Genomic DNA, 27,950 nt, shown 5'->3' on the forward strand with positions numbered 1-27,950 from the left:
TAATTACATTTTCATCTTTGCTTTCATCTTTTCGTTTTCAATACGTCATTGAGTTGACGCTACAGAACAAAAGAGACACATTAGTATGCCACAGTCCAACATAAAATCTATATGTTTATTAACAAAAGTTTATTCACTATCAAACCATATAATGTCAAACTTTAAACAAGTCATATGAATTAATTACATTGTCATCTTTGCTTTCATGTTCTCGATTTCAATACGTCATTGAGCTGACGCTACAGAACAAAAGAGACAAATTAGTATGCCGCACTCCGTTTGTTACACTATTTTTTACCCAACCCATCCACCCAATAATTTAATAATTGAAGAATGTTGGACATTCCTTTAGGAAATGAGGAGGAATTTCTTTAGTCAGAGGATGGTGAATGTTGCGGATTTTTCTCCTGCTTGAGAAAATAAGACTGACACGGAGGAGGCTCTCTGCACCAGTCTTTATTAGCGTGGTATCACGGGGAACTCAGCTCTCTAGCGCGAGGTAGCTACAGCTCCGAAGTAGGACAGAGTCTAAGGTACTTTATACAGCATTGTTCACCATAATTCATCCAGTACAATCTAACCCTGATAACAAGCTACACAATGTGTCAGTGAGCAAATTCCTCAAGTAAACAAACACAGGATACAGTTAGATCTGGGACTAGATAAGAACACTCACTTCTTCACAAACATTGCAACCATTTATTAAGCAGACAGTCTCTTAAGCAAGACACCCATCAGGATTAACCCTTTCACAGCTGAATTTCTTCCACAGCAAATCTGTGGAATTCATTGCCACTGAAGGTTGTGGAGGCCAAGTCATTGGATATTTTTAAGGCAGAGGTAGATTCTCGATTATTACGGGTATCAGGGGTTATGGGGAGAAGGAAGGGGAATACGGTTAGGATGGAGAGATAGATCAGCCATGATTGAATGACGGAAGACTTGATGGACCAAATGGCCTAATTGTGCTCCTATCTCTTATGAACTTATTGTGCATGTGCAGAGGATGTCTCGAACCAGAGGCCATAGCTTCGGAATGAATGGAAGCGACTTTAAAAAGGAGAGAAGAATCAGAGGGCGGCAAATCTGTGGAATTCATTGTTACAGACTGCTTGGGAGGTCAAGTCAATGGATATTTAAGGTGGAGATGACAGATTCTTGATTAGTACGGGGGTCAGGGGTAATGGGGCGAAGGCAGGAGAATGGGGTTGAGAGGGAAAGATAGATCAGCTATGACTGAATGGCGGAGTGGACTTGATGGGCCGAATGGGCTTAATCTGCTCCTAGAGGCGATGAGTTTATGAACTGCAAGAAGATGGAAGTTAAAGTCCACGCTCAACTTAAAACCGGAGTTACGGTCCTGAGTAGAGTTAGTTGATGACAGTTAATAAGAGAAAATTGGTGGAGTTTATCCCAGACCAGCAGAGAGAATGGGTGAACGGAAATTATAGGGAAATAGCATTTGGTTTCTATTCCAATCCATCCAAATTTCCATTTGAAAAGTGCTCCCTTTTCATGCAGATAGTGTAATCTCACCAAGTGTAGCCAAATAACTGGAGATGCCAGGATTCACAAATTGGATCCTTCCAACTCTAGAGGAGTAAATATAACTCCTTATAGCACTAGGAGATTAATATTTGGACCTTTGAAGAAACAAGTATTTATCCTTCAATTTCAGATAATTGATATTTAAGTAAGATTCCCATAATTTATTCCAGCCAACCTGGCAGAATACCATTAGTAATTAGTTGTAACTACAGTCATTATAGCGTGATCAAGGCATGTTTGAAAAATTTATGGCATTACATTTAAGAATGCGATACTTACAGATAGCAGTTTAATACTTTTCAATGACTGGTCATCAAGTTGATTTATATCTGTGCTGCTAATCTTGCTGGCCAGAATTTGGATGTTCTACAAGAGGGGGGAAAAAAAATAGAGCTCCTGTTAAGATTAAATCAATTTAAACTGGAATGTAGAATAAATTGGTAGAATAAAAGGGCAGCACGGAGTCGCAGCGGTAGAGTTGCTGCCTTACAGCACCAGAGACACTGTCTTGATCCGGACTAGATTTTTTTTAGATTTAGAGATACAGCGCGGAAACAGGCCCTTCGGCCCACCGAGTCCGCGCCGCCCAGCGATCCCCTCACATTGACACTATCCTACACAGACTAGGGACAATTTTGACATTTACCCAGTCAATTAACCTACATACCTGTACGTCTTTGGAGTGTGGGAGGAAACCGAAGATCTCGGAGAAAACCCACGCAAGTCACAGGGAGAAAGTACAAACTCCGTACAGACGGCGCCCGTAGTCAGGATCGAACCCGAGTCTCCGGTGGTGCTGCATTCGCTGTAAGGCAGCAACTCTACCGCTGCGCCACCGTGCCGCCGTGACTACAGGCGTTGCCTGTATGGAGTTTGTACATTCTCCCCATGGGTTTTCTCTGGGTGCTCCGGTTTTGTCCCACACTCCAAAGATGTACATATTTGTAGGTTAATTGGCTTTGGTAAAAATTGTTTATCGGCCCTTCTGTGTAGGATAGTGCCAGTGTACGGGGATCACTGGTCAGCGTGGACTCAGTGGGCCAAAGGGCCTGTTTCCACGATATATCTCTAAACTAAACCAAACCAAACAGAATCCATAATTAAATGGCCAAAGATATTATAGAAGTTATAAGTTCCCTGCTACTTCACTACCCCTTTATCCTCCATATTTCTTCTTCTGAACGTCCCCTTCCACCTATATCCCCACCCCTGGCTTTACATTTCACATCCCTTCTCTCCTTATCAGACACCCCCCTTTTTTTATCTCTGGCCCTTGTGCGCCCATCTGTTAATCAAATCCCCCACCCTTATCCACCTATCACTTGCCAGGCAATGTCCTGCACCCATCTTTTTCCAGACTACAAACAGTCTGAAGTGTGCCAACGCCAATTTGCCTGTCCATTCCCTCCGCAGATGCTGCTTGACCCGCTGAGTTTCTGCAGTACTTTGTTTTGCTTGTATTAAAACCCGTCAGTCAGCTCACCTGCCCATTCGCTGCTTCTGTGGCATCAATGAGAGGGCTTCCTGTGAAGCTAAACACACGCTCCCCCATCTTTCGTACGCGGGCTGTCGTCGGTGGCAGCCTATGTTAGCAACATACACAACAGAAACTTGAACAAGAGCTTTCATATGCAATCAGAAATATTGTTCAAAATTCCTGAGGCAGAGTAAAGTAGCACGAGTTTCGGTTTTGATCCCAATGACATAATCCCATGGACCGTAAAACAAAGCTTCTAGCTCACTTGGTTCAATATTTAATAAACTGACCGTGAATTAAACTTGGGTGTTATCAGTGGTGTGGGTCCCCAAATATCAAACGTATTTGCAGAGCTCTGCCCTTTGGTCCGACTTGTCCTGTAGAAATGAAGAGACGATTAGAGCTAAACTGCACAAACATTTACTGTCAAAGGTACAGTCGGGTCCAGCTGTAGAGTTACTGCCTTACAGTGCTACAGCGCGGAGTCCCGGGTGCCATCTGTACGGAGTTTGTACGTTCTCCCCGTGAACGCGTGGGTTTTCTCCAAGACCACACTCCAAAGACGTATAGGTTTGTAGATTAATTGACTTGGTATAAAGATAAAATTATCCCATGTGTAATGTGCAGGGTGCACTGGTCAGTGGGCCAAAGGGCCCGTTTCCGCGCTGTATCTCTAAACTAAAAACAAAACACTCCCCAGGTGAGAGGGGAAGGATTAAATAGGAACCCGAGGGGCAATGTTTTTCACAGACGGTGGTAGGTATACAGAACGAGCCGCCAGAGAAGGTAGTTGAGGAGATACGATCACATTTAAAAGAGTTTGGATAGGTACATGGATAGGAAAGGGTTAGAGATATGGGTCAAACACGGGCAGGTGGGACTAACAGAACTATTGCGAACAGGTGATGGATAGTTGGCATAGACTCGGGGAGCTGACGGACCAGTTGTACGCTACAACTCCACAAACTAAAGCATACATTGAAAATTGCTAAAGAAAATGTGTGGTGTCTATGCTAAGATGTTTTTTTTTAAAATCCAGCCAAGCCAGTATTATCCTGGGCAATACACTCGGGAAATACTGTGGAGATTTGGGAGAAATGCCATGCAGAATTAGCAGCATCTCACCTGCTTTGCAAGCTCAATTATGAAGAAATTTTCCATACACTAAGATTGAAACCCAGTACAAGGGTCTATTTAATACTTAATATTAAGGGGCAACTGATAAGGTGGGCAGGGAATCCTTGCGGAGTGTAAAAATGAACAAACATTTGTGATACAAAGGTCGATAGAAGTGTGGAACCCTAGTTTGCTTTCAATTTAGTTTAGAGAGAGAGCGTGGAAATAGGCCCTTTGACAAACCGACTCCGGGCTGACCAGCGATCCCCGCACACTAACACTATCCTACCCACTAGGGATAATTTACAATTTTTACCAAGCCAATTCACCCACAAACCTGTACGCCTTTAGGGTATGGGAGGAAACCGGAGGTCCCAGAAAAACCCTACGCAGATCAATATTTTTTTAATGTCAAGTGTACCAATTAAGGCACAGTGATATGCGAATTATCATACAGCCATAACGAAAAAAGCAACAAGACACACAACTACATAAAAGTCAACATAAACATCCACCACAGCGGATTCCCCACATTCCTCACTGTGATGGAAGGCAATAAAGTCTAATCTTGTTCCCTGATTTTTCTCCCGCGGTCGGGGCAGTCGAACCATCGAAGCTCCCGCAGCCGGCGGAAGCCCCCGCGGTTTGGAGTTCCCGATGTTGGTCTCTATAACCAGGGACTGCGAGCTTCAAGATGTAAAAGTCCGCAGGCTCCCGCGGTAAAGCTCAGAGGTCTGTCTCCAGCAAAGGGATCCGCAGGCTCCCGCGGTGGAGCTCGAAGTCTGTCTCCAGCAAATGCCACCAACTCCTTGATGTTAGGCCGCAGTGCGGACGGAGATACGATACGGGGGAAACAAAAACAAAAAATCACAGGGAGAACGTACAAACTCCGTACGGACAGCACCCGTAGTCAGTAACAAACCTGGGTCTCTGGTACTGTAAGAACGTAATTTTACCACTGTACACCGACCCTTGTTAGATCATAACTATTAGAATGGCACATTGTTTAAAGAGTATCAAGAGATACAAGGAAAGATTGGTACTGTAGTCAGGTCACAGATCAACCATGAACTCATTGAATGGTGGATGGGTTCCAGGGATTTATTGGGTTATATTCCCATCCTCAGTTATTTACTGGGGAAAGGTGAATCAGACCCAAATATAGTAGTTGCTTAAAGAGACCAAAATGATTACAAAGCTCAGCATTGCTGCAGTAAAACTACAGCTAGGTTGTAAAATGCCAAAAAAATTAAAAGTAAAACCTGTCAATTTGCATTCTCAAACTGGTAAAATCACTAACTGTAATTATCCAAAGATAAAATATAACATTTCTCTTTTGTATGAGTGGTGATGATGAACATTTACCTTTTCACCCGGCCCTTGGTGGTAGATGTTGAGGGAGGTCTACGTTTAGGTGAGGCGGCAACTCCATGCTTGGTCTATCGGAGAAGTTTTAAAATAATAGCTCAAGTTCATATTACAAACTTATGAGAATATGTTATGTAGCCCAAAAATATGGCTTTTACGAGGCAAATATTGACATCTCCAATGAGATTACATTTCTTAAACTCAAACAAGAGCCCTAGGGACCACCATTGTTCAAGTTCTATCAAAGCCTTGGATTACAGAAGCACAGCAGAAGTTGTCTACTACAAAACGTGATCTCACCTGCGACCTTCGAGGTCCATACTGCCAACACCTAAAAGAGTCTTGTTAACACTTCACTGGAAAACTCGCCAAGGTGAAGTCATCTCAAACAGTCAAGAAATCAATTCCATTCACAACCACGGTATCAGGTGGAAAATGTTTCTTAAACTTGTCATTTCCTCAATCTACTTACATTCTAGGGATACTTTCAAATATAGTGGTGGTCAAACTGGATAAATATTTGGGGGTATATTTAAGATCTTTTCATTTCTATGCCCGTAAACAAGGGGATAGTTGGAGTCGCCATTATACAATGTCGTGGTAAGTACTTATTACACTGTTATTCACTGAAGCCACAGGAGATGGTGGAGGCAGAAGTCTGGAGCAAGGGGTGTAAAGCTGGAGGAAGTTAGCAGATAAGGCAACATAGGTGGACACAAAAATAAGTTGTGTGTGCCCTAATAATGTATCCAGCCTTGATGCAGTCTCAACGCAAAATGTTGACTATCCTTTGCCGAGTTCCTCCAGCAATCTGATTTTTGCTCCAGATTACTATCCACTAACAACTCACTGAATGTGTCTAGATTATGGTGTCAGACATGCAACGGGTGTGAGCTGCCAAGCAGACCCTCGAGGATGGGCATATATGTTTGGGAGAGGAGTTTGTCCTACTAGTGGATTCCAAGGTATAGATATCCTTTGAACTGCCGTAGATAATCTTGGAAGTGCAGGGATCGCTGTGAAGGCCATTCTATTGCTGTTCGTTGACTTTAGTTCAGCTTTCAGTACCATAGTCCCCACCAGACTTGCTGAGAAGCCGCTGGAACTGCGGCTTAATACCCCTCTGTGTGCCTGGGTCCTGGACTTTCTCACCGCCAGGCCCCAAATGGTCAGGATGGGGGAACACACATCTAGCCCCCTCACCCTGAACACAGGATCCCCCCAGGGTTGTGTCCTTAGCCCCCTACTGTACTCCCTGTACACACATGACTGTATGGCCAGGTTCAGCTCAAACTCCATCATCAAGTTTGCTGACGACACTGTGGTGGTGGGCCGGATCTCCGACAACGATGAGAAGGCCTACTGGGAGGAGGTGGCTGATCTGGCACTCTGGTGTCAGGACAATAGCCTCCTCTTGAATGTCAAAAAAACTAAGGAGCTGATTGTGGATTTTAGAAGGGCTCAACATCCAAAGACGTACACGCCACTGGATATAAATGGGTCTACTGTGGATAGGGTGAGCAGCTTTAAATACCTGGGAGTCCACATCAAAGAGGATCTGACATGGGCAACACACATTGCCGCACTGGTGGGTAAGGCAAGCCAGCGCCTTTACCACCTTAGACAGCAGAGGAAATTCAGAATGTCTCCAAGGATCCTTCATTGCTTCTACTCTGGGGCTGTAGAGAGCATCCTGTCCGGCAACATCACAGTCTGGTTTGGGAACAGCTCTGCCCAGGACAGGAAGGCCCTGCAGAGTAGTGCGTTCGGCAGAACACACCATGGGAACTACACTCGCCCCCCTGCAGGACCTATACATCAGGAGGTGCAGATCAAGAGCAAGCAAGATTATGAGGGACCCCTACCACCCCTGCAACGGACTGTTCCAGCTGCTACGGTCAGGCAAACGCCTCTGCTGTCATGCTGTGAAAACGGAGGATGAGACGGAGTTTCCTCCCACAGGCCATCCGGACTGTTAACTATTATAACTCCAGGGACTAAACTTTCTTTTCTGTATTAATTTTAATTGATATGCTGTAATTGTAACTTTTATTTTTGCACAATCCGCAGGCATTGCCACTTTCATTTCACTGCATAGTATATGTGTATGTGACAAATAAACTTGACTTGACAACCCCTCAAACCTGCTCAGGCTTTTAACAAAATCGGTCAACTGGTAAGAGACGTCTGTGCAGAAAGGAACTGCAGATGCTGCCCTAATACTGATGACAGAACACTGGAGTAACTCAGCTGGTCAGGCAGTATGTCTGGAGAAAAGGAATAGGCGATGTTTTGGGTCAGAACCCTTCTGAAAGATAGTCTGATCTGGGGGGGAGGGCAATGAAAAACCAGAGGGGAGAAAAGGTTGCCAGCCCTGACTTGTTCTGGTCTTTTCTTGCCCGCAGTAACCCCCCCCCCCCCCCCCCCCAACCAAATCTTTCAGTCTGAAGGACTGTTCTGACCCAAAATGGCACCTATTCCTTTTCTCCAGAGATGCTGTCTGATCCAGAGTTAAGGCAGCATTTTGTATCTGTCTGTGGTATGCAGGCTACCCTGCTTTCCGTGCCTGTTGATACAGTTGAAAACCAGAAAAATAGGTTTACGTCAAGTGATGCCCAGCCAGCCAATCTTCCATCTCTGCCAATACACCATTCCCTACATCATCGAAGGTATTTATTCACAAAATGCTGGAGTAACTCAGCAGGTCAGGCAGCATCTCAGGAGAGAAGGAACGGGCGACGTTTCGAGTTGAGACCCTTCATCAGTCTGGAGAAGGGTCTCGACCCGAAACGTCGCCCATTCCTTCTCTCCTGAGATGCTGCCTGACCTGCTGAGTTACTCCAGCATTTTGTGAATAAATATCTTCGATTTGTACCAGCATCTGCAGTTATTTTCTTATATTCCCTACATCATGATCTTTTACGTTCCACGAGCTCTGATGCAGTACGTTAGCAAGGATCTTCTGGTTAGAATTCAGCACCGTTATAAAGGCACTCACCGTTCGGAGAACTTTGCTTGATGGAGGACGATTTTCACCATCATTTACTGTTTCACTGGCAGGCTTTGTTTTCAGTTTACCTGGAGAGAATATAGCATTTAAAATGAAAACATTGACAAATATTGGTTTTATTAAACAGAAGAAAAGTGACCTGTCCTAATCAATCAATACAAATCAATAATCACTAACCAGCATATGACTGAGTTACTGAGATACGCGTTCCAATACTAATAATGCAAACTCTTGGGCAGACAAGAGACACTGCAATCAATCTTGTCAGTCTTCCTGTGAGTACTCCAACCTAAAGATATGTACAATATATGTGATAAACCAATCTAAATATTGTTTGAGTGTTTTCTTTACTTACCTAGTTTTTCCCCCATTTTGGATGATGCAAAACAAGACCTGTAGACAGGCCAGTTTGCCTTTGGTAAATAAATGCACATAAAGAACACAAAATCAATAATGAAATAGGAATCAATTGTCTAGTTTCCACAATACATACCTACATGGCCTAATCTCAAAAACATTGGGCGCCTTTCATTCAGTGATATACTGGGTTGTGCATTTACCTCTTCTCTCCCCTACACACCCGAATGGGCAGTTTTATTTTGCTGTGAATACACTGATTCATTTTCTATGCTATTCTAATTTGACCCTCCACCAACTCGAAATAAATGGGTCCAACTGCAGAACAGAAAAGGCGAATTGTCCCGTCAACAGCTCTTGGTTTGCATCATCCAAACTAGGGAAACAGTAAAGGGTAATGAAGCGATGCCATAAGTATGACTGAAACGAGGCCAACGTGGTTGCAGGGCTCCCAGTTGACAAAGAACGGAAGATGGAAAATAAAGTAGAAAAATTGCGTTAACATTTTGTGGTGAAAGTAATGGTATCATATCATATCATATATATACAGCGCGGAAACAGGCCTTTTCGGCCCATCAAGTCCGCGCCGCCCAGGATCCCCGCACACTAACACTATCCTACACACACTAGGGACAATTTTAATTTTTTTTTACATTTACCCAGCCAATTAACCTACATACCTGTACGTCTTTGGAATATGCTAACATGATCAGATTTACCACTACAAGTTGAACTAAGAAACAAAAAGAAAAGTGGATATTGTGCTTCTAAGAGAGTATTTATTGCAAATCTCTTGTTGAATGGAAACAAATGTAAATATTTAAGCACATTTCTGAATAGTGTGAATACCAAGGAACAGGAACATCAGCCTCCTCACCTGGCCTAGGCACCACATTATCGGTGGGGATTATCAGGGGGATTTCAAGTACGCTTTGAATTAAAAATGGTTTCGGACCACCAGTTGCCGGAAAATCAATGGAAGACCTGCAATTTGAGACATGATTTCCCACGCACAAATTTGTGCTGACTATCCCTACTCAGTGTAAGAAAATAACAGCCAATGCTGGTACAAATCGAAGGTATTTATTCACAAAATGCTGGAGTAACTCAGCAGGTCAGGCAGCATCTCAGGAGAGAAGGAATGGGAGGCGTTTCGGGTATGTCTTTGCAGCCCTTCTTAAATAAACTAAATTAAATTAGCATCCCACCAGTCATTTGGTACAGTCATAGCTGAAGATGCAAAATATCTCTGTCAGTGTACCAACAATTTCTTTGCTAGCTTCCCACGATGTTAGGGAACAGATTTCATAGAACATTGCTAGCACTGGTAGACACAAAATGCAGGAGTAACTCAGCTGTGCAGGCAGCATCTATGGAGAGAAGGAATGGGTGACATTTTGGGTCGAGACCCTTCTTCAGACTGATGTCAGGGGAGTGGGCAGGACAGAGATAGAATGTAGTCAGAGACAGTAAGACGTGGCAGAACTGGGAAGGGGATGGAGAGAGAGGGAAAGCAAGGGCTATTTTAAGTTAGAGAAGTCAATGTTCACACTGCTGGGGTGTAAGCTACACAAGCGAAATATGAGGTGCTGTTCCTCCAATTTGCGCTAGGCCTCACTCTGACAATGGAGGCCCAGGACAGAAAGGTCAGACTGGGAATGGGAGGGAGAGTTAAAGTGCTGAGCAACTGGGAGATCAGGTAGGTTAAGGCAGACTGAGCGGACGTGTTCAGCAAAATGACTGCCGAGTTTGCGCTTGGTCTCGCCGAGATACAGGAGTGTTGCATCTCCTGCGGTTGCTGGGGAAAGTACCTGGGGAGGGGGTGGTTTAGGTGGGAAGGGACGAGTTTTTTGTGTCTACCTTAGATTTAAACCAGCATTTGCAGTTCTTTCCTACACATTGCGAGGGCTGTTTTTTTATTATTAGAAAACATTAGGTAGGCTGAGGAGAGAGTTTTTTGGAAACAGGAAAAGCTGACAGATTTAAAAAGACGTCCACAATTTCAAATTCACAGATAGAAGTCACTCAATAACCAGGAGACAAAAAAAAAGTGGCTGATGGTACAATTATAGGGTATTGGAGCTTAAAACAGTGGACCACTAATTATTGAATTGCCACCCAAAAAATACAAAAAGCAGAAACCTTCAGTACACAGAGGTCCTTTACATACTGTAACTTAAAAGCCCAAGAACTACATACAAATTGAACACCAACTGAAATTGCTAACCTATTGAAACCAACAGTTCCATCATTTTCTACTGTTCTGCAATGACTTTAACACAAATAATCTAGCACTGCCTGAGAGAAACATGTTCTTAATTTGCATTACAAGAGTAATTTGTAAGCAGTCAGCTTTGCACTGAAGCAGAAAATTAAATAACCATGAAAATACAACATTCAGTAGTTTATTTCATTTAAACATTTAATTTACTTTTTGACATTCTACTAGAATAGATTGATTCAGGACGGCATCCATAAGCTGCTTAGCCGCACTACAATGGCAGAGTTGTGAAATCATTGGCAATCGTTTGATCAAGCTTACGTTTTCTTGTAGTCTTCAACTGTGTAGCATCTTTCAAAATCTCAGACTCTATAGCTTCAACTTCCAAACAGATAGCATTAATACGTTTCTGTCATAAACAAAAAAACAATAAAAGTACAATTTCCAATGATGGAGTCCCTATTGCCTAGAAAATTAGATTCCATTCAGGATTACCAAGCAAGTAAAATCATTAAGCAATAATGTATTTGCTTTTTTCAAAAAGGATAGCCAGGTAGATTTAGAATAAAGTACTTTACAATTGTTTCAAAAAGTCTCAAACTGCAATCTGTGGTGAACTTAACAAGGAAGGGAAATAAAATTAAAGTAGCCAAGCCATTTCAACCTTGTCCAGTCTACCCACAATTGATTTCCTTGTTAATACGCGATAGATGAACTGTAGTAGCACATTCAGTCCCTAGTCTAGTCACAAAGGTTCAACCATGGTTAATCTGCACTTTGAGTCATTTATTCAGGATCTTGTCAGTTCAATAAAACCCTGTTTTGACCATATCAGTTGTTGCAGGATCCGTAGTCAACAGAGGAAGGGAATTCCTTGTTGCAACTGCTGTAACAATATCCATGTCATTCATGTATATGAGCTGTACTCACTCTCACACATGCTCAGACTTGTGCATACAAACTTGGCACAAAAAGTAAGGAAATGTGTGTTTGGTAGATTATTTCTTTGTTGTAACAATGCTTCTTGGCAATAAATCTTATACCGTTGGAAAGCCTGTTTATTTCCCTTTTAAATGGTGCCACATTTGTAAGGAACATGCATTTGCGGGATGAGCAGCAGAGCTGAGTATATGGGTTGCGCCAATGAAAAATTTGCCAAATCTTCTCTGCCAATGCCAAACAGCTTATTCTGCTGTTGCTATTGACTCTTGTTTGAGCTTCTGGTACCCCCAGGTGCTGACAATCAGATGCCTGATTGGCACCTGATTGGCAGCATCTGTGAGCATGGGCTCTGCTACAGTGGTCAGTAGGTGTCTGCTCCAAGAATCGGCATGCCACGTTTGACTGATCTGGATAGGGCCCGTGCGATTGGGCTACTTCAAGCTGGTGTTCCGCAAAACCAAGTTGCGGCATTATTTGGAGTGAGCCCTAGTACCATCTCCAAAGTGAAGGCCAAGTTCCATATAACGGGGGATGTCAGACAGGCCGCGAAGTGGGCGTCCCAAGAAGACGACACCCGAAGAAGACCGTTTCCTCACCCTGTCAGCACTTAGGAACCGTAGGCTGTCTTCTACAGATTTGCAGTCAAGGTTTGCAGGACGATATGGCCGACGGCTCTCTGCCCAGACAATTCGGAACAGACTGCACGCAGCCGATCTCCGGTCTCATAGGGCTGCCATGACTGCCCTTCACCGTCAGGCCCTTTTGCGCTGGTGTTGGCAACACGTGCACTGGGACCTGAACATGTGGAGGAACGTTATGTTCAGCAATGAGTCCAGATTCTGCCTACGGCAGTTGGATCATAGGGTCAAAGTGTGGAGAAGACGCGGAGAACGCTATGCTGATTGCTGCACCGATAGAGTAACATCTTTTGGTGGAGGCAGTGTGATGGTGTGGGGCGGCATCTCCCTCACTGGAAAAACGAGGCTTGTCATCATTGGAGGCAATCTCAATGCAGAGTGATATCGAGATGAGATTCTGCAACCAGTGGCAATCCCATATCTCCAGTCTGGGACCGAACTCTATCCTCCAAGATGACAATGCTCGCCCCCACAGAGCAGGGTTTCTCAGAGACTACCTCCAGAATTTGGGAGTGGAGAGGATAGAATGGCCTGCCAGCAGTCCTGACCTCAACCCCATTGAACACTTGTGGGATCAGCTTGGGCGTGCTGTTCGTGCCAGAGTGACCAACACAACCACGTTGGCTGACTTGCGACAAATGCTGGTTGAAGAATGGGATGCCATCCCACAACAGTGCGTGACCAGGCTGGTGACCAGGAGGTGACAGGCTGTTGTGGCTGTGTATGGTTCTTCCACACGCTACTGAGGCTCTTGTTTATTAAATGAATAAATTGTTAAATTGCCAATATGTCTCGTTTCTTCAGACTTCAATCATCCAATCCACCAAACAACACCGAACAAGAGTCAATGGCAGAATAAGCTGTTTGGCATTGGCAGAGAAGATTTGGCAGATTTTTCATGGGCGCAACCCACATACTCAGCTCTGCTGCTCATCCCACAAATGCATGTTCCTTACAAATGTGGCACCATTTAAAAGGGAAATAAACAGGCTTTCCAACGGTATAAGATTTATTGCCAAGAAGCATTGTTACAACAAAGAAATAATCTACCAAACACAAATTTCCTTACTTTTTGTGCTATGTTTATTATGTAAATCAGGCAGTGTCCTGGAACTTGGAATTTTGTTCCCAACACGAGTGGACTCAAGCCTTACTTCTCCGACTCATATGCGCTAAGCTTACCTTTATTATCAGAGGGCACAAAACAAAACTGCGTTGAGGAAAATGTGTTATGATTCTTTTGATAGAGTTACCAAACTTTATTTTTAAGATTGTGTCTTTTGTTCCCAATTCCACCATGGGAAATGCTTCCTCCTTCCATCTCATTATTTTAATTACTTCAATTGAATAACCTGTTAATTTGCTAAGCAAATATCAACCAAGTTTTATGATAGAAATTAATAATACAGGAGACCAATCAGCAGATTGTGAATGTACCCGCTAAAAACAGACATAACGTAATAAACATTTCCCTTCATCGTCCTCTCAGGCTAATATCTCATCTTAATTACATTTTCAAAAGGAACTTCAGTCTGAAAGAGACCCGAGCTGAAACATCAGCCATCAATGTTCTCCAGAGTAGCTACCTGAACAGCTGAGTTACTCCAGCAGTCTTTTGTTTTGTAAGCCAACATCTGCACTTCCTTGAAGCTCTTCATTTTTGTTGCACAGATATTTCAAAGCCCAATGCATGCTAAATAACTGGGACAATGCTAGTTTAGGACCAAACAAGAAAGTTCTTATTTACTTAATAAACCATCAAGAAGCTTCAGATCTTGCCTTTTGTGGCAGCATTATATTGCATTGAGAATTTATTTTTCACTAGGCACACACAGGTTCCATGCGACAAGATCAGGAAAAATCTTACTTGTTCAACACGAGCCACTGCCTCTGCACTTCCACCCAAGTCTGTAAGGAGGAAAAAATAGAAATAGGAACTCAGTGGTACCTATAAAATTAGATCTATAAAAGAGAATTACTGACATATCCAAAAATGCAAATGATAACATGTTCCATAAACAAACAAGAAAGAATATCAAAGTTAAATGCAATTTTAAGATGCAGCATTGCAAGCCCTTTCATTAATTTAGCTCCATCAGTCTAAATAATTTCCAGCTGTACAGAACTGCTCAATGTATGAAATGAAAAAAAGCAGAAAGAACAGGTTAGGCTGCATCTTTGGAAAGGGAAACTGGTAATATTTGTGGTCAAACATTATCTATTAAAGCCTGACCTGATAAGATTTTTCTGCTTTCATTGCCTCTTAAGGGCCTGTCCCACTTTGGCGATTTTTTAGACGACTGCCGGCGACTGTCAAAGTCGTAGCAGATCGCCGAAAAAAATAACCGTACGACAATGTCCACAACAATGCCCGCGACAAGCTAAGACAACCTACCACATAGGCGACGGCAAGCTGACGAAAACCGGTGACTCAGTCTTCGCTACCTAGGACGTCCACTACGACAGGGACCACGGCAAGCAAGACAACCAACGAAAACCTGCGCTTATGTGGAGGTGTCACAAGCACAACTCAAACGTGACCAAACCGACAGCAAGGTCCATCCAGTGAAATTTCTAGGTATATTTTGCATTTGTTTGAAGTGCCCGTTCTAAAAAAAAAAATTTGCATGCAATTACCCGTCTTTCATCGGAATATGTTGTTTTTGAATAAAGTGGATTTTGTTGTTTTCTTAAAAAATAGCTGTCGGAATTTATTGAATTTCTAAGTACTTTTTCATGACATGTCATTCACAGATTCTCGTCGCATTCATTTTGACCATTAAAATCAAATGCTGACACACTCGCTGCATGATGAGAACTTTTTTCATTCATTCATTTAGATCAATGAGGCAAGCACATCCACAGGCATTGAACGACATTTATTAAAAGCCAAAGCTCACACATAGACAGCTAGTACTAAAAAGATATACTGAGTTTTACTGCTGTGCTGTTTGTAAGGGAAATGCACGCATGACCATGAGGACAGCAAGGCCCGGCCAGCCCTTTTCACATGTCAATGGCGCCTCCGAGCATGACATCTGTGGTCTAAACCCATCCACTGAAAAGGAGCTGCAACAGCCAGGTATGCATCGCGGACTCCGCCCACAATCCACACCTGGCTGCTGCAGCTGCTTTTCAGTGGACGGTTTAGACCACAGATGTCATGCTCGGAGGCGCCATTGACGTGTGAAAAGGGCTGGCCTTGCTGTCCTCATGGTCAGGTGTGCATTTCCCCTACAAACAACACAGCAGTAAAACTCAGTACATCTTTTCAGTAGTGTCTGTCTATGTCTGAGCTTTGGCATTTAATAAATGTCGTGAAATGCCTGTGTATGTGCTTGCCTCATTGATCTAAACAAATAAAGAGTTCTCATAGCACAGAGCGTGTGTCAGCGTTTGATGTTAACGGTCAAAATGAATGCGACGAGAATCTGTGAATGATATGTCATGAAAAAGTACAGGCGACAATGCATACCTGGGGCAGCATGCGACAATGCCCGCACTAAGCTACGGTACTGGGCGACAAGCCAGCTGTCGCCGAGAAATTTCAAACCAGTTGAAATCTTCGCGACGCGCCGAGAATTCTTTGAAGACTCCCCACGATCATGCCAGCGACACCCTGGCGAACTGTGGAGACAGCCTAGTCGCCATCTGTCGCCTTACAATCGCCCAAGTGGAACAGGCCCTCTGAGTCGCCGGTTTTCGTCAGCTTGCCGTCGCCTATGTGGTAGGTTGTCTTAGCTTGTTGCGGGCATTGTCGTACGGTTATTTTCTTCGACGATCTGCTACGACTTTGACAGTCGCCTAAAAAAAAAAAAAAAATCGCCAAAGTGGGACAGGCCCTTTACTAGCATCTCAATTCTTCAGGTCATTTTGCCACCAATTTAATATTTGAACAAAGGACATGTAACAAGGCTAACATCCAATCTGACAGAAGAGTAGTCATTTGTACCCTCAAATCCTGAAGCAGTGGTTGAACCCAGGACGTCCATGCCTTGAGAGGAAGCCGGAATTCAGCTCTGATTAAAATTATAAGATTGTACTTTACAAAAGTGAAGAAGAGTGGGTTGTAGTGGAGGGGTTGGAGGCAGTTTGAAGATCCACAGCAAATGCCTTCTCCCTGGCCCTAAACTCATCTCCGGAACACCAAGATAACAAGGATTTATTTATAGACTACAGGTCAGCCTTCAACACAATAATCCCATCCAAAGTCCTGAACCTGGGAATCAGCATCCCCCTCTGCCATGAACCTCGGCTTTCTGACCAAGACCTCAATTAGCGAGGATAGGGCATAACTAGTGTCGGAAAATAATTGCAGATACTGGTACAAAGCGAAGGTATTTATTCACAAAATGTTGGAGTAACTCAGCAGGTCAGGCAGCATCTCAGGAGAGAAGGAATGGGTCAAGACCCTTCTTCAGACTGATGTCAGGGCAGGACAAAGGAAGGATATAGGTGGAGACAGGAAGATAGAGGGAGAACTGGGAAGTAGGAGGGGAAGAGAGGGACAGAGGAACTATCTAAAGTTGGAGAAGCCAATGTTCATAACGCTGGTCTGCAAGCTGCCCAAGCGAAATGCGAGGTGCTGTTCCTCCAATTTCCAGTGGGCCTCACTATGGCACTGGAGGAGGCCCATGACCAAAAAGGTCAGACTGGGAGTGGGAGGTGAAGTGCTCAGCCACCGGGAGATCAGGTTGGTTAAGGCAGCGGATTCAATAGATGAGGTTGGAGGAGGTGCAGGTGAACCTCTGTCTCACCTGGAAAGACTGTTTGGGTCCTTGGATGGAGGTAAAGGGAAAGGTGTTGCATCTCCTGCGGTTGCAGGGGAAAGTGCCCAGGGATGGGGTGGTTTGGGTAGGAAGGGACGAGTGGACCAGGGAGTTACGGAGGGAACGGTCTCTGCAGAACGCAGAAAGGGGAGGGGATGGGAAGATGTGGCCAGTAGTGGGGTCCCCTTGGAGGTGACGGAAATGTTAAAGGATGATTTGTTGGATACGCTGGCTGATGGGGTGGAAGGTGAGAACGAGTGGGATTCTGTCCTTGTTACGAATGAGGTGAGGGGGAACAAGAGCGGACCTGCGAGATATAGAAGAGGCCCTAGTGAGAGCCTCATCTATAATGGAAGAGGGGAAGCCCCGTTTCCTGAAAAATGAGGACATTTCTGATGCCCTAGTGTGAAACACCTCATCCCGGGCGCAGATGCGGCATAGACGGAGGAATTGGGAGTAGGGGATAGACATTTTGCAGGAGACAGGGTGGGAAGAAGTGTTGTCCAAATAGCTATGCAAGTCAGTGGGTTTATAGTAGATGTCAGTCACTAGTCTGTCTCGTGTCATGGAGATGGTGAGGTCCAGAAACGGTAGGGAGATGTCGGAGATAGTCCAAGTATATTTAAAACCAGGGTGGAAATTGGTAGTGAAGTGTATGAAGTCAGTGAGTTCTGCATGGGTACAAGAGATAGCACCAATGCAGTCGTCGATGTAGTGGAGGTAGAGTTCGGGGATGGGATCCATCCATGTCCGGAACTGGGATTGTTCGACGTACCCGACAAAGAGGCAGGTGACCCATGCGAGTGCCCATAGCTACACCTCTGGGTTGGAGGAAGTGGGAGGAGTCAAAGGAGAAATCCTTTCTTCCCCTCCCCCTTCCCAGTTCTCCCTCTATCTTCCTGTCTCCACCAATATCCTTCCTTTGTCCCGCCCCCTGACATCAGTCTGAAGGGTCTCGACCCGAAACGTCACCCATTCCTTCTCTCCTGAGATGCTGCCTGACCTGCTGAGTTACTCCAGCATTTTGTGAATAAATAGGGCATAACAAGGATGTGTGACACAAAATGCTGGAGTAACTCAGCGGGACAGGCAGCATCTCTGGAGAGAAGGAATGGGTTGCTGAAGTCAAAGAGAGGAGGAGAAATACTTCAAAGTAGACATACCTTGAGGTATGAGCAGACAAAATGTGGAGCAGTGGAGCAGACAAAATGTGTAGGAAAGAACTGCAGATGCTGAGTTAACTCGAAAGTAGACACAAAATGCTGGAGTAACTCAGCGGGATAGGCATCCCTGGAGAGATGGAATGGGAGAAAGCAATCCCATTCCTTCTCTCCAGAGATCCTTCACAAGGATGTGTTCTCAGTCACTTAAGGGCCTGTCCCACTTAGGCGATTTTAAGGCGACTGCCGGCGACTAGGCTGTCGCCGACAGTTCGCCGGGGTGTCGCGGGCATGATCGTGAGGAGTCTTCCAAGAATCGTAGTGGATCTCAGCTCGTCACTGAGAAATCATCCGGAGTTAAATTTCTCGGCGATAGCTGGCTTGTCACCAGGTATCGTTGCTTATTGCAGGCGCTGTCGCATGCTGTCCCCAGCTTTGCTAGTTTCTCTTAGATGCATTTATAAGCACATAATATTATAATAAGTAAAGTCATTTCAAGATACCATAAAATACTTGTGTTTAACCACCGGAGAAGCATTTGCACAGTGGGAATTTCGTGATGTTTCCGAAGACGGTGTAATCTCGACCCGACTCGGCACTGTCGTGGTTATTGTCATCGGGTAAATTAAAACAATAGAAAAGGAACAAAATGGAAGTTTTCTTTCTCGCCTCCAAACAGAAATAAAAAGCCTCAGAATAACCTGGAGACATTTTCACTCAATTCTACCTACAGAATAAATTTGGGACTCTATGATTGCCAAGCCCCGGAAGGAAGATACTTCAAACTTGTGGTGAAGATTCACATCCTTAGTGGAACAGATCAGAAGACATTATTGATATATTTGTGGATATGCACAATATATCCCCAATACATAGTAATTATCTGGAATGCAATAGCTTACCAAGGTAATCAAAGTAATTCATTTGTCTAACAGACAGTGGGAGTTTCATAATTGCACGACTGTGACGGGCATCTACTGTAATGAGTAGGCTGTTCAATGCTTTCTCCATTTCTCTTTCCCGCCGATCAACTGTGAAAGAACAGTGGATATAACATTAGTTACTCACTAATAGATTAATTGTTTGCCATCATTTCAGAATTGAATGCTGAAGAAAATTGTATTCTTGTTTGAGAAAGTGAGCAATTTTCCCAGTTATTGCAGTGCGTTTAGTGGAATTCCAAAGTGTATTCCTGCAACACCACCAGACACAAATGCTGCAATTCTGAAACCGTAGTGATATTTTTAGAACATCTAATGTTACAGAACAATTAACTTGCAATTAACCATATAAAAAGTCATTGAAATCTTCTTAAATAGAATAGCCATCCCTTGACTCAGCCATGCCACCAATTCTAGCTGTATATGAGGAAACCTGTAGCCATTTCTTCCTTCGTGAAAAGATTATCATTAGCGAGACCAAAATGCTTGCAGCAGAGTATGCCAAAATGTTACATTTGACATATAGTCAAAGAAATATCAAAAATACTGGGTTCAGATCAGTAATCAAGGCCCTCAAGATTACTTTTGGGAGGATAACAAGCCACATATGCTCTGAACTTGCTCCAGTCCTTTTCAAACATTTACACAGCAAACCTTTCCCCCCCAATAAGTTCAAGGAGGGTCCCAACAGCCCTACTGTAACTAGTCAGCTCAGCAGGAAAGTGTGGGCGAAGTGCTCAATCACAAATCCCGCTCGGCAGCCAATTAGAATCAACTATGTGAATAGCCATTGAAACTTTAGATTCAGTTCAGATTGAATAGCGCTCTGCTCTTGAACATATTCATCCACTAACAGTTTACATGATCGAAAAGTGCGACCACTTGATAACAAACCTCGGAATCTCAAACAATGCAGAATCCTCGATTATACCAGTCAAATGACACTGGCCCTTCTGGTCCAATGTTAGCAGCTGCAGATTGCACAATTTCTGATGTGATATGGCAAGGTCTCGAGACCCAAATTAATTTGCTAGTTAACACTTTATCCAAAATTTAACCAAAAGAAAGAGGCCATAGGGATCAATCTGCAGTGCGCCACATGAATGGCCCCAAATTGCACATCAATGGGAACTTGGTACATATTTCAAAAAGCAAATTAAAAGGCATCCTGCTCAACCAAGTACATTGGAAACGTTTTGCTGTGGTCACTGTTTTAGCTTAGTTTACAGATACAGCACGGAAACAGCCCCTTTGGCCCACCATCTGCGCTGACCAGCGATCCCCACACACTAACACTATCCTACACATACACACACACACGAGACAATTTACTAAATTTTAATGAAGCCAATATACCTACAAACCTGTACGTCTTTGGGATGTGGGAGAAGACTAGATCACCCGAGAAAACCCATGGAGGTCATGGGGAGAAGGTACAAACTTCGTACAGCTAGCACCCATGGTCAGGATCGAACCCGGGTCTCTGGTGCTGGAAGGTAGCAACTTTACAGCTGTGCCACAGCGCCACCCTTTCTTTAAGAGCTGAAAGTAACCTCCGAGAAGTAACACCCAAAGCCAGATTAATCTCACGCCTTAATATACGATTTTAATTTGCTGTTCTGATGCTTAAGAGAAGATTTTTTAATATATTGCAATTAATGAAGCTTGGTACAGCAACATCAAATGCAACTTACCTTTGCCCCTAAACTCAAAAACACTATACTAATTTACCCTAAGGGGCAAGGTGGAATGGTGAAGACTGGTTAAAAGAGACAAAATATTGTTGAAAGTCTATCTCAAATATAAAATAAATTATAATTGTGTGCACAACACTAACTGTAAAAGTACATGCAAAACCAAGTTATTGCAAACTTGTTAAAATTCATGAAGGAATCAGCAAGCAAAATAGAAAACACTAAAACCACAGATTTAGGCTATCTGTAGAAAGACAGTTAAACGTTCAAGTTGAACATCTTGCATTACAATACAATACAATATATCTTTATTGTCATTGTATCCAGGGGTACAACGAGATTGGGAATGCGCCTCCCATACAATGCAATAGTTTAATTAATTTAGACAACAGCAACCCAACGAAACAATTGTAACAGTTTTAGACAGGATAAAGTGTAAGTTGATCTGTGCCGGATCACTATGCGTTGTGACCATCCGGCATAGTGAAGTGGAATCAGTTTGCTGAAAGTCATCATTCACTTTGACAAACCAAAAACAGTGACTGTAGATATGGCAACAACGAGCATGAGTGACAAAGACTATTGCAGGAGAAAAGATCATAGGATTAACCAAGTTCAAACAAAGAAAGGAAGCGGATCAGGGCAAATTTAAAGATGTTGTCTGCACAGACTTTAGATATGATTGTAGTTAACAATAATACCTTCAATGTCAAAATCCTTCAGAAAAGCCTGATGCTTTTCATGCTTCTTCAAATCCAGAGAATTATTTTTGTGATTGGGAGCTTTTCGCTTTGAAGGCATTCTTTCCTGAAAGAGAAATTAAAAATAACCTGATACAGTAGCCATGGCAACCCTGACTTTTATTCAAGGATTAATGATACAGAGCTTCCCAAGAACACAAAAAGAAATTCTGATTTACTTTTATCAGCTTTAAAATTCAGATGTTGGAGCTTTGGGTCATGTTAATCCTGTACTTTCAAAGATTAACATCAGTGAGCTTGCCTCTCAAAGTCAATACCTACTGCAGTTCATTAACTTTAATACAATTCCACCAGACATAGTATAAACAATTCCCATATGTCTGTTGCAAAGTTAAACCAGCAACATTTTTGAATGATAGAAACTTTGCTATTTCTAGCCAAAAATCCCATTGATATCAAGAATCTTGGGCCAGTAAGCATGATGCTGAAGTGAGAGAGCCCAGGAGCTCAGACAGCAACAGGCAGCACATTCAAGTCTATTGGAATATGTAGTTATAAAGTCACAATATCCACTTTGGTTCTCAAAAGGGTATTTGGGAGCACTGTGGCACAATTGGTAGAGCTGTTCCCTCACAGCCCAGGATACCCAGGTTCGATCCCGACCTCTGCGTAGAGTTTGCACGTTCTCCCCGTGACCCTGTGGGTTTCATCGGTGTGCTCCCGTTTCCTCCCACGACCCAAAGACGTGCAGGCTTGAGGTTAATTGGCCTCTGTAAAAAGTCCATACTGTGTAGGGAGAGAATGTGAAAGTGGGATAACAGGACTAGTGTGAATGGGTGATCAATGGTCAGCATGGATTTGGTAGGCTGAAGGGACCGCTTCCATGCTCTATGTTCAAACTAAAAGAAAAAATCATAGCTCATTCTAAATAGTGAAAATCTAGAAACAGCAGGTATAAGAATAATTAAAATAATGGAACCTACTGAATATTGTCACTGGACACTGACTTGCACGTCAGCATGGTTTTATGTGGCAGAAGATGCTAAAGGTCTTAACTGACCAATCCTTACTCTGCAAGCCAATGCCAGATGCATGTACCCTTAGAGGCTCATTTACACTTGACATCAATATTGCAGACTCAGAATCCAATGTAGATCTTGCACGATAGCATGCTGCAAGCCGCAAGAGGCAATTCTTCTCCAATGTACATTGTGATCAGTCACCCAACATCTTCCATATTATATGTTGAGATGCCAAATTCAAAACCTCAACTGCCTCAGGCGGACAGGTCCAATGCATTGGATTCATTTAAAAGACCAAACAAAATGGCAAATTAAATAACATGAATTTATCAGTTGAATTTTAATGCAAATCAATAGTCTATCAAGAGAGGTAAGAGGGTTGGACGACACGAGGCAAGTTTTGGAATTCAGATTGTAGCCAATGAGTCAAATATCAGTCCTGGATATCAGTTCAGGAAAGGCTACAAGGCCGTTTCTCTCCCTCCTTTTGGGAAATCTGACCACGCTGCCATTTTCCTGCTGCCGGAGTACAAACAACGGATAGTACGGGAAGCGACAGTGACGAGGGACGTAAAGCGGTGGGCTGACCATTCAGAGGCCATGCTGCAAGATGCACTGAGCGAAGTCGACTGGAACATGTTCCAAGCAAGTTCCAGAGACGTAAATGAGTTTGCGGAAGCGGTTACGGACTTCATTGCCACAATAGCCGATACCATCATCCCCACGGTAAGGGTCAGTATCTTCCCTAACCAAAAACCCTGGGTGGACAGGTCTATTCGCGTGGCCTTGAATGCTCGCACCGCTGCTTACAACTCCGGCCTGGCATCCGGCAACATGGACGACTACAAGGGAGAGTCCTACCGACTGCGAAGGGCAGTGAAGGATGCAAAAAAGAGGTACCGGGACAAGATGGAGTCACAGATGGAGCAGCAGGACACCAGGCGCCTTTGGCAGGGGCTACGGACTATAACTAGCTACAGGTCCAGCACCCCCTCAACCGGAAGTGCCGGCTCCTCCTTAGCTGATGACCTGAACTCTTTTTACGCACGGTTTGAGACGGGTAACACCACCAGCTCGCCATCTAAAAACAGCACCGAAGGGGCGCTGGCTAGCGAGGCTGGAGGGGGATCCACCGCCGGGGATGTGCACACATTCTCGGTGTCCGAGCATGAGGTGAGGTGGGCTCTGACGCGTGTGAACACGAGGAAAGCTGGAGGCCCAGATGGTATATCTGGGCGAGTACTAAAGTCTTGTGCTACTCAGCTTGCTCCAGTGCTCACCACAATATTCAACCTCTCCTTGGCAAAGTCCGTGGTCCCTGCATGCTTCAAAAGATCCATCATTGTACCGGTGCCAAAGAATGCCTCTCCAGCGTGTTTAAATGACTACCGACCGGTGGCCCTCACCTCGGTTGTCATGAAATGCTTTGAGAGGCTAGTCAAGAAGCACATCTGCGCCCTCCTTCCTCGCAACATGGACCCACTACAGTTCGCATACCGTCTGAACAGGTCCACGGATGATGCGGTCTCCCAGGTTCTACACACCGCTCTCTCTCATCTGGACAGCCAGGGGGGCTATGTGAGGATGCTGTTCATTGACTTTAGTTCAGCATTCAACACAATAGTCCCCAGCAGACTGGTTGAGAAGCTGCTGGAACTGGGGCTTAGCACCCCTCCGTGTGCCTGGGTCCTGGACTTTCTCACTGCCAGGCCCCAAGTGGTCAGGATGGAGGAACACACATCTAGCTCCCTCATCCTGAACATAGGATCCCCCCAGGGCTGCGTCCTTAGCCCCCTACTGTACTCCCTGTACACACATGACTGTAGGGCCAGGTTCAGCTCAAACTCCATCATCAAGTTTGCTGATGATACTGTGGTGGTGGGCCGGATCTCCAACAACGTTGAGAAGGCCTACCGGGAGGAGGTGGCTGATCTGGCACTCTGGTGTCAGGACAATAGCCTCCTCTTGAATGTCACTAAAACAAAGGAGCTGATTGTGGACTTCAGAAGGGCTAAACATCCAAGGACGTACACGCCACTGGAGATAAATGGGTCTATTGTGGATAGGGTGAGCAGTTTCAAATACTTGGGAGTCCGCATCGCAGAGGATCTGACGTGGGCAACGCACATTGCCGCACTGGTGGGTAAGGCTAAGCAGCGCCTTTACCACCTTAGACAACTGAGGAAATTCAGAGTGTCGCTGAGGATCCTTCATTGCTTCTACTCTGGGGCTGTAGAGAGCATCCTGTCCGGCAACATTACAGTCTGGTTTGGGAACAGCTCTGCCCAGGACAGGATGGCCCTGCAGAGAGTAGTGCGTTCGGCAGAACGCACCATGGGAACTACACTCGTCCCCCTGCAGGACCTATACATCAGGAGGTGCAGATCCAGAGCAAGCAAGATCATGAGGGACCCCTGCCACCCCAGTAACGGACTGTTCCAGATGCTACGGTCAGGCAAACGCCTCCGCTGTCACGCTGTGAAAACGGAGAGGATGAGACGGAGCTTCTTCCCACAGGCCATCAGGACTGTCAACTTTGATAACCCCAGAGACTAAATTTTTGTCGACACTTTTTGTGCTATGTTTAGTAACTTATTAACTTTATTTATATGCTGTAACTGTAATTATTTTTGTGCACAACCCGCAGGCATTGCCACTTTCATTTCACTGCACATCGAGTATGTGTATGTGACAAATAAATTTGACTTGACTTGACTTGATATTTGCACTTTACCTTGTTTCCTTTTCCCCCCCTCCCTTCGTTGTTTTTGTTTTCACCATGATTTATTTATTTTATAGCAATCGATAGGGAAGTGGCATTCTTAATCTCATTGTACTTGTACAATGACAATAAAGATATTGTATTGTATTGATCTTATTGAATAATGGTGTAGGAAAATAACTGTAGATGCTGGTTCAAATTGAAGGTAGACACAAAATGCTGGAGTAACTCAGCGGGTCAGGCAGCATCTCAGGAGAGAAGGAATGGGTGACGTTTTGGGTCGAGACCCTTCAGTCTGAAGAAGGGTCTCGACCTCAAACCCCCCATTCCTTCTCTCCTGAGATGCTGCCTGACCCGCTGAGTTACTTCAGCATTTTGTGCCTACCTTATTGAATAATGGAGTAGGTACAAAGTGATCACCAAACAACTTTCAATTTATCATGGTTCTACTGATTTATAGGGCATTGCAGAGATATTTCCAGTAGGGAAGATAATGTAGTTTTCCTTATTAGTTTAGAAACATCGGCCCACCAAGTCTACACAGACCAGAGCCCCTTAAACGATCCTGCACACTAGGGCCAATTTACAATTTTCACCAATGCCAATTAACCAACAAATCAGTAGGAAACCAGAGCACATGGAGTAAACCCAGAAGGTCACAAGAAGAATGTTCAAACTCCTTACAGACAGTACCCATAGTCAGGATCAAACCATGGTCTTGGGCACTGTAAGGCAGCAACTCTACCACCGCATCACAGTGCCACTATCCATTGACAGTTGGATAATTTTATACACTTGCATTATCTCCCCTCAACCTCCAACACATAGAAAAAAAATCCAAGATGTGCCCAATCTCTCAACAAATACCCTCTAATCCAGGCAGCATTCTGGCAAACCTCCTCTTCTCCATCCTCTACAAAGCTTGCACATTATTCTTGCAATAGAATGACCAGAACTGCACACAATACTCCAAATGCAGCCAAACCAAAGCGTTATAAAGCAGCAGCACAATTTCCTGACTCTGATACAATGATAAGTTTTCTTAAAGGCTATTCCTTTACTAGACACCTGTTCTTTTTCTCCAGAGATGTTGTGTGACCCAGTTACTCCAGTACTTTGTGTCTATGTTCAGTATAAACCAACATCTGCAGTTTCTTCCTACACATTTTATTAAAGGTTTTCTGTTCAAACTTCTGGGGCATGGTCACTGACTTTACTTTACCTTCTTCCACTGGCAATACCACCCCGACAGGGAGTATTTACAAACCATTTTGTGAACAGGAGAGCTGGGCAGCACAGAAACAGGGCCTTCAGGCCTGTGCTGCCCACATTAGCGCCGTGTCCTACACCTTTGGGCACAGAAGGAACGGTAGCTGCTGGAATCTTTACAACACAGAAACAGGCCTTTCGGCACACCGAGTCTGCACCGACCAGCGACACCTGCACATTAACACCACCCTGCACGCTGGGAAGTATTTACACATACACTACGCCAGCTACGCTACGTCTTTGGAGTGAGGGAGGAAACCAGAGATCCCGGAGAAAACCCACACGGTCACAGGGAGGGCGTACAAACTCCGTACAGACAGCGCCCGCAGTCAGGATCGAAGCCGGGTCTCCGCTGCGTCGCCCTTGCTGGATCACAACTATCAGAATGGCACATTGTTTGAAGAGTATCAAGAGATACAGGGAAAGATTGGCACTGTAGTTAAGTCACAGATCAACCATGAACAAAGAGTACTGAGGGAACTCAGACAGCATCTGGGGGGAGGGAGGGAGGGTGGACCGGCGGCGAGTACCTCAGGCTCAGGCCAGGGCCATCCAGCTCAACACCACAGTCAGAGCCATCAGGAGTTGCCGGGGACAAGGACGGGCCAGCAGTGCAATGGCCGCCGAGAGGGGGACCCATTGGGACTCCAATGAACACCGTGGCTTCGCAACAAGAGATAGACACAAAAAGCTGCAGCAGCCCAGCGGGACAGCCAGCATCTGTCAGAGCTGCTCCAGCTCCATGTGTCTACCTGCGCTTCACACCCACACCTGCAGCTCCTTCGCGGCGCCCTGTACGTGGCGACTCCTTACCTGGCATACTTTGCAAATGGCTATAACATAGACTCTCACATGTGCTATTAAAGTATCGACCGCGCTCAGTCAGACGCTCCGAGGCACACGGCGGCCTGCGGGAAGACGGAGTGGCGTCTCTACCCGCCGCTATTTACCTCAATCCTCCGGCCGCCCCGCTCCCGCCCGCGCCACGATTTAAA

At 44.5% G+C, this 27,950-nt stretch overlaps 1 protein-coding gene across 2 annotated transcripts; it reads right to left on the reverse strand.

The window, feature by feature from the left end:
• On the reverse strand, positions 1-27,944 carry LOC144606821 (borealin-like). Of its 2 annotated transcripts, none has more exons than XM_078423221.1 (12): positions 27,906-27,944; positions 21,943-22,048; positions 19,509-19,637; positions 14,545-14,585; positions 11,419-11,506; positions 8,508-8,587; positions 5,507-5,580; positions 3,316-3,402; positions 3,032-3,131; positions 1,828-1,914; positions 188-239; positions 1-59 (listed from the first exon to the last, which is right to left on the reverse strand). In XM_078423221.1, the coding sequence occupies exons 2-11, from the start codon at positions 22,040-22,042 to the stop codon at positions 204-206; spliced, it is 822 nt and encodes a 273-aa protein (XP_078279347.1). In that variant the 5' UTR covers positions 22,043-22,048; positions 27,906-27,944; the 3' UTR covers positions 1-59; positions 188-203. The 2 variants fall into 2 exon arrangements, with proteins under 2 accessions (XP_078279347.1, XP_078279346.1); XM_078423220.1 differs by lacking the exon at positions 27,906-27,944 and adding an exon at positions 27,769-27,887.
• Between the last annotated feature and the right edge of the window lie 6 nt (positions 27,945-27,950).

Source organism: Rhinoraja longicauda, chromosome 27 (assembly GCF_053455715.1).
Source record: "Rhinoraja longicauda isolate Sanriku21f chromosome 27, sRhiLon1.1, whole genome shotgun sequence".
Lineage (NCBI taxonomy): Eukaryota > Metazoa > Chordata > Chondrichthyes > Rajiformes > Arhynchobatidae > Rhinoraja > Rhinoraja longicauda.

Coding starts and splice junctions, on each gene's coding strand:
- LOC144606821 (XM_078423221.1), bottom strand. CDS start 22,042: ATGCCTTCAAAGCGAAAAGCTCCCAATCACAAAAATAATTCTCTGGAT. Junction 3,403..5,506: donor ACCAAGGGCCGGGTGAAAAG/GTAAATGTTCAT, acceptor TCATTTCTACAG/GACAAGTCGGACCAAAGGGC. Junction 1,915..3,031: donor CAGAAGCAGCGAATGGGCAG/GTGAGCTGACTG, acceptor CCCCTCTTGTAG/AACATCCAAATTCTGGCCAG.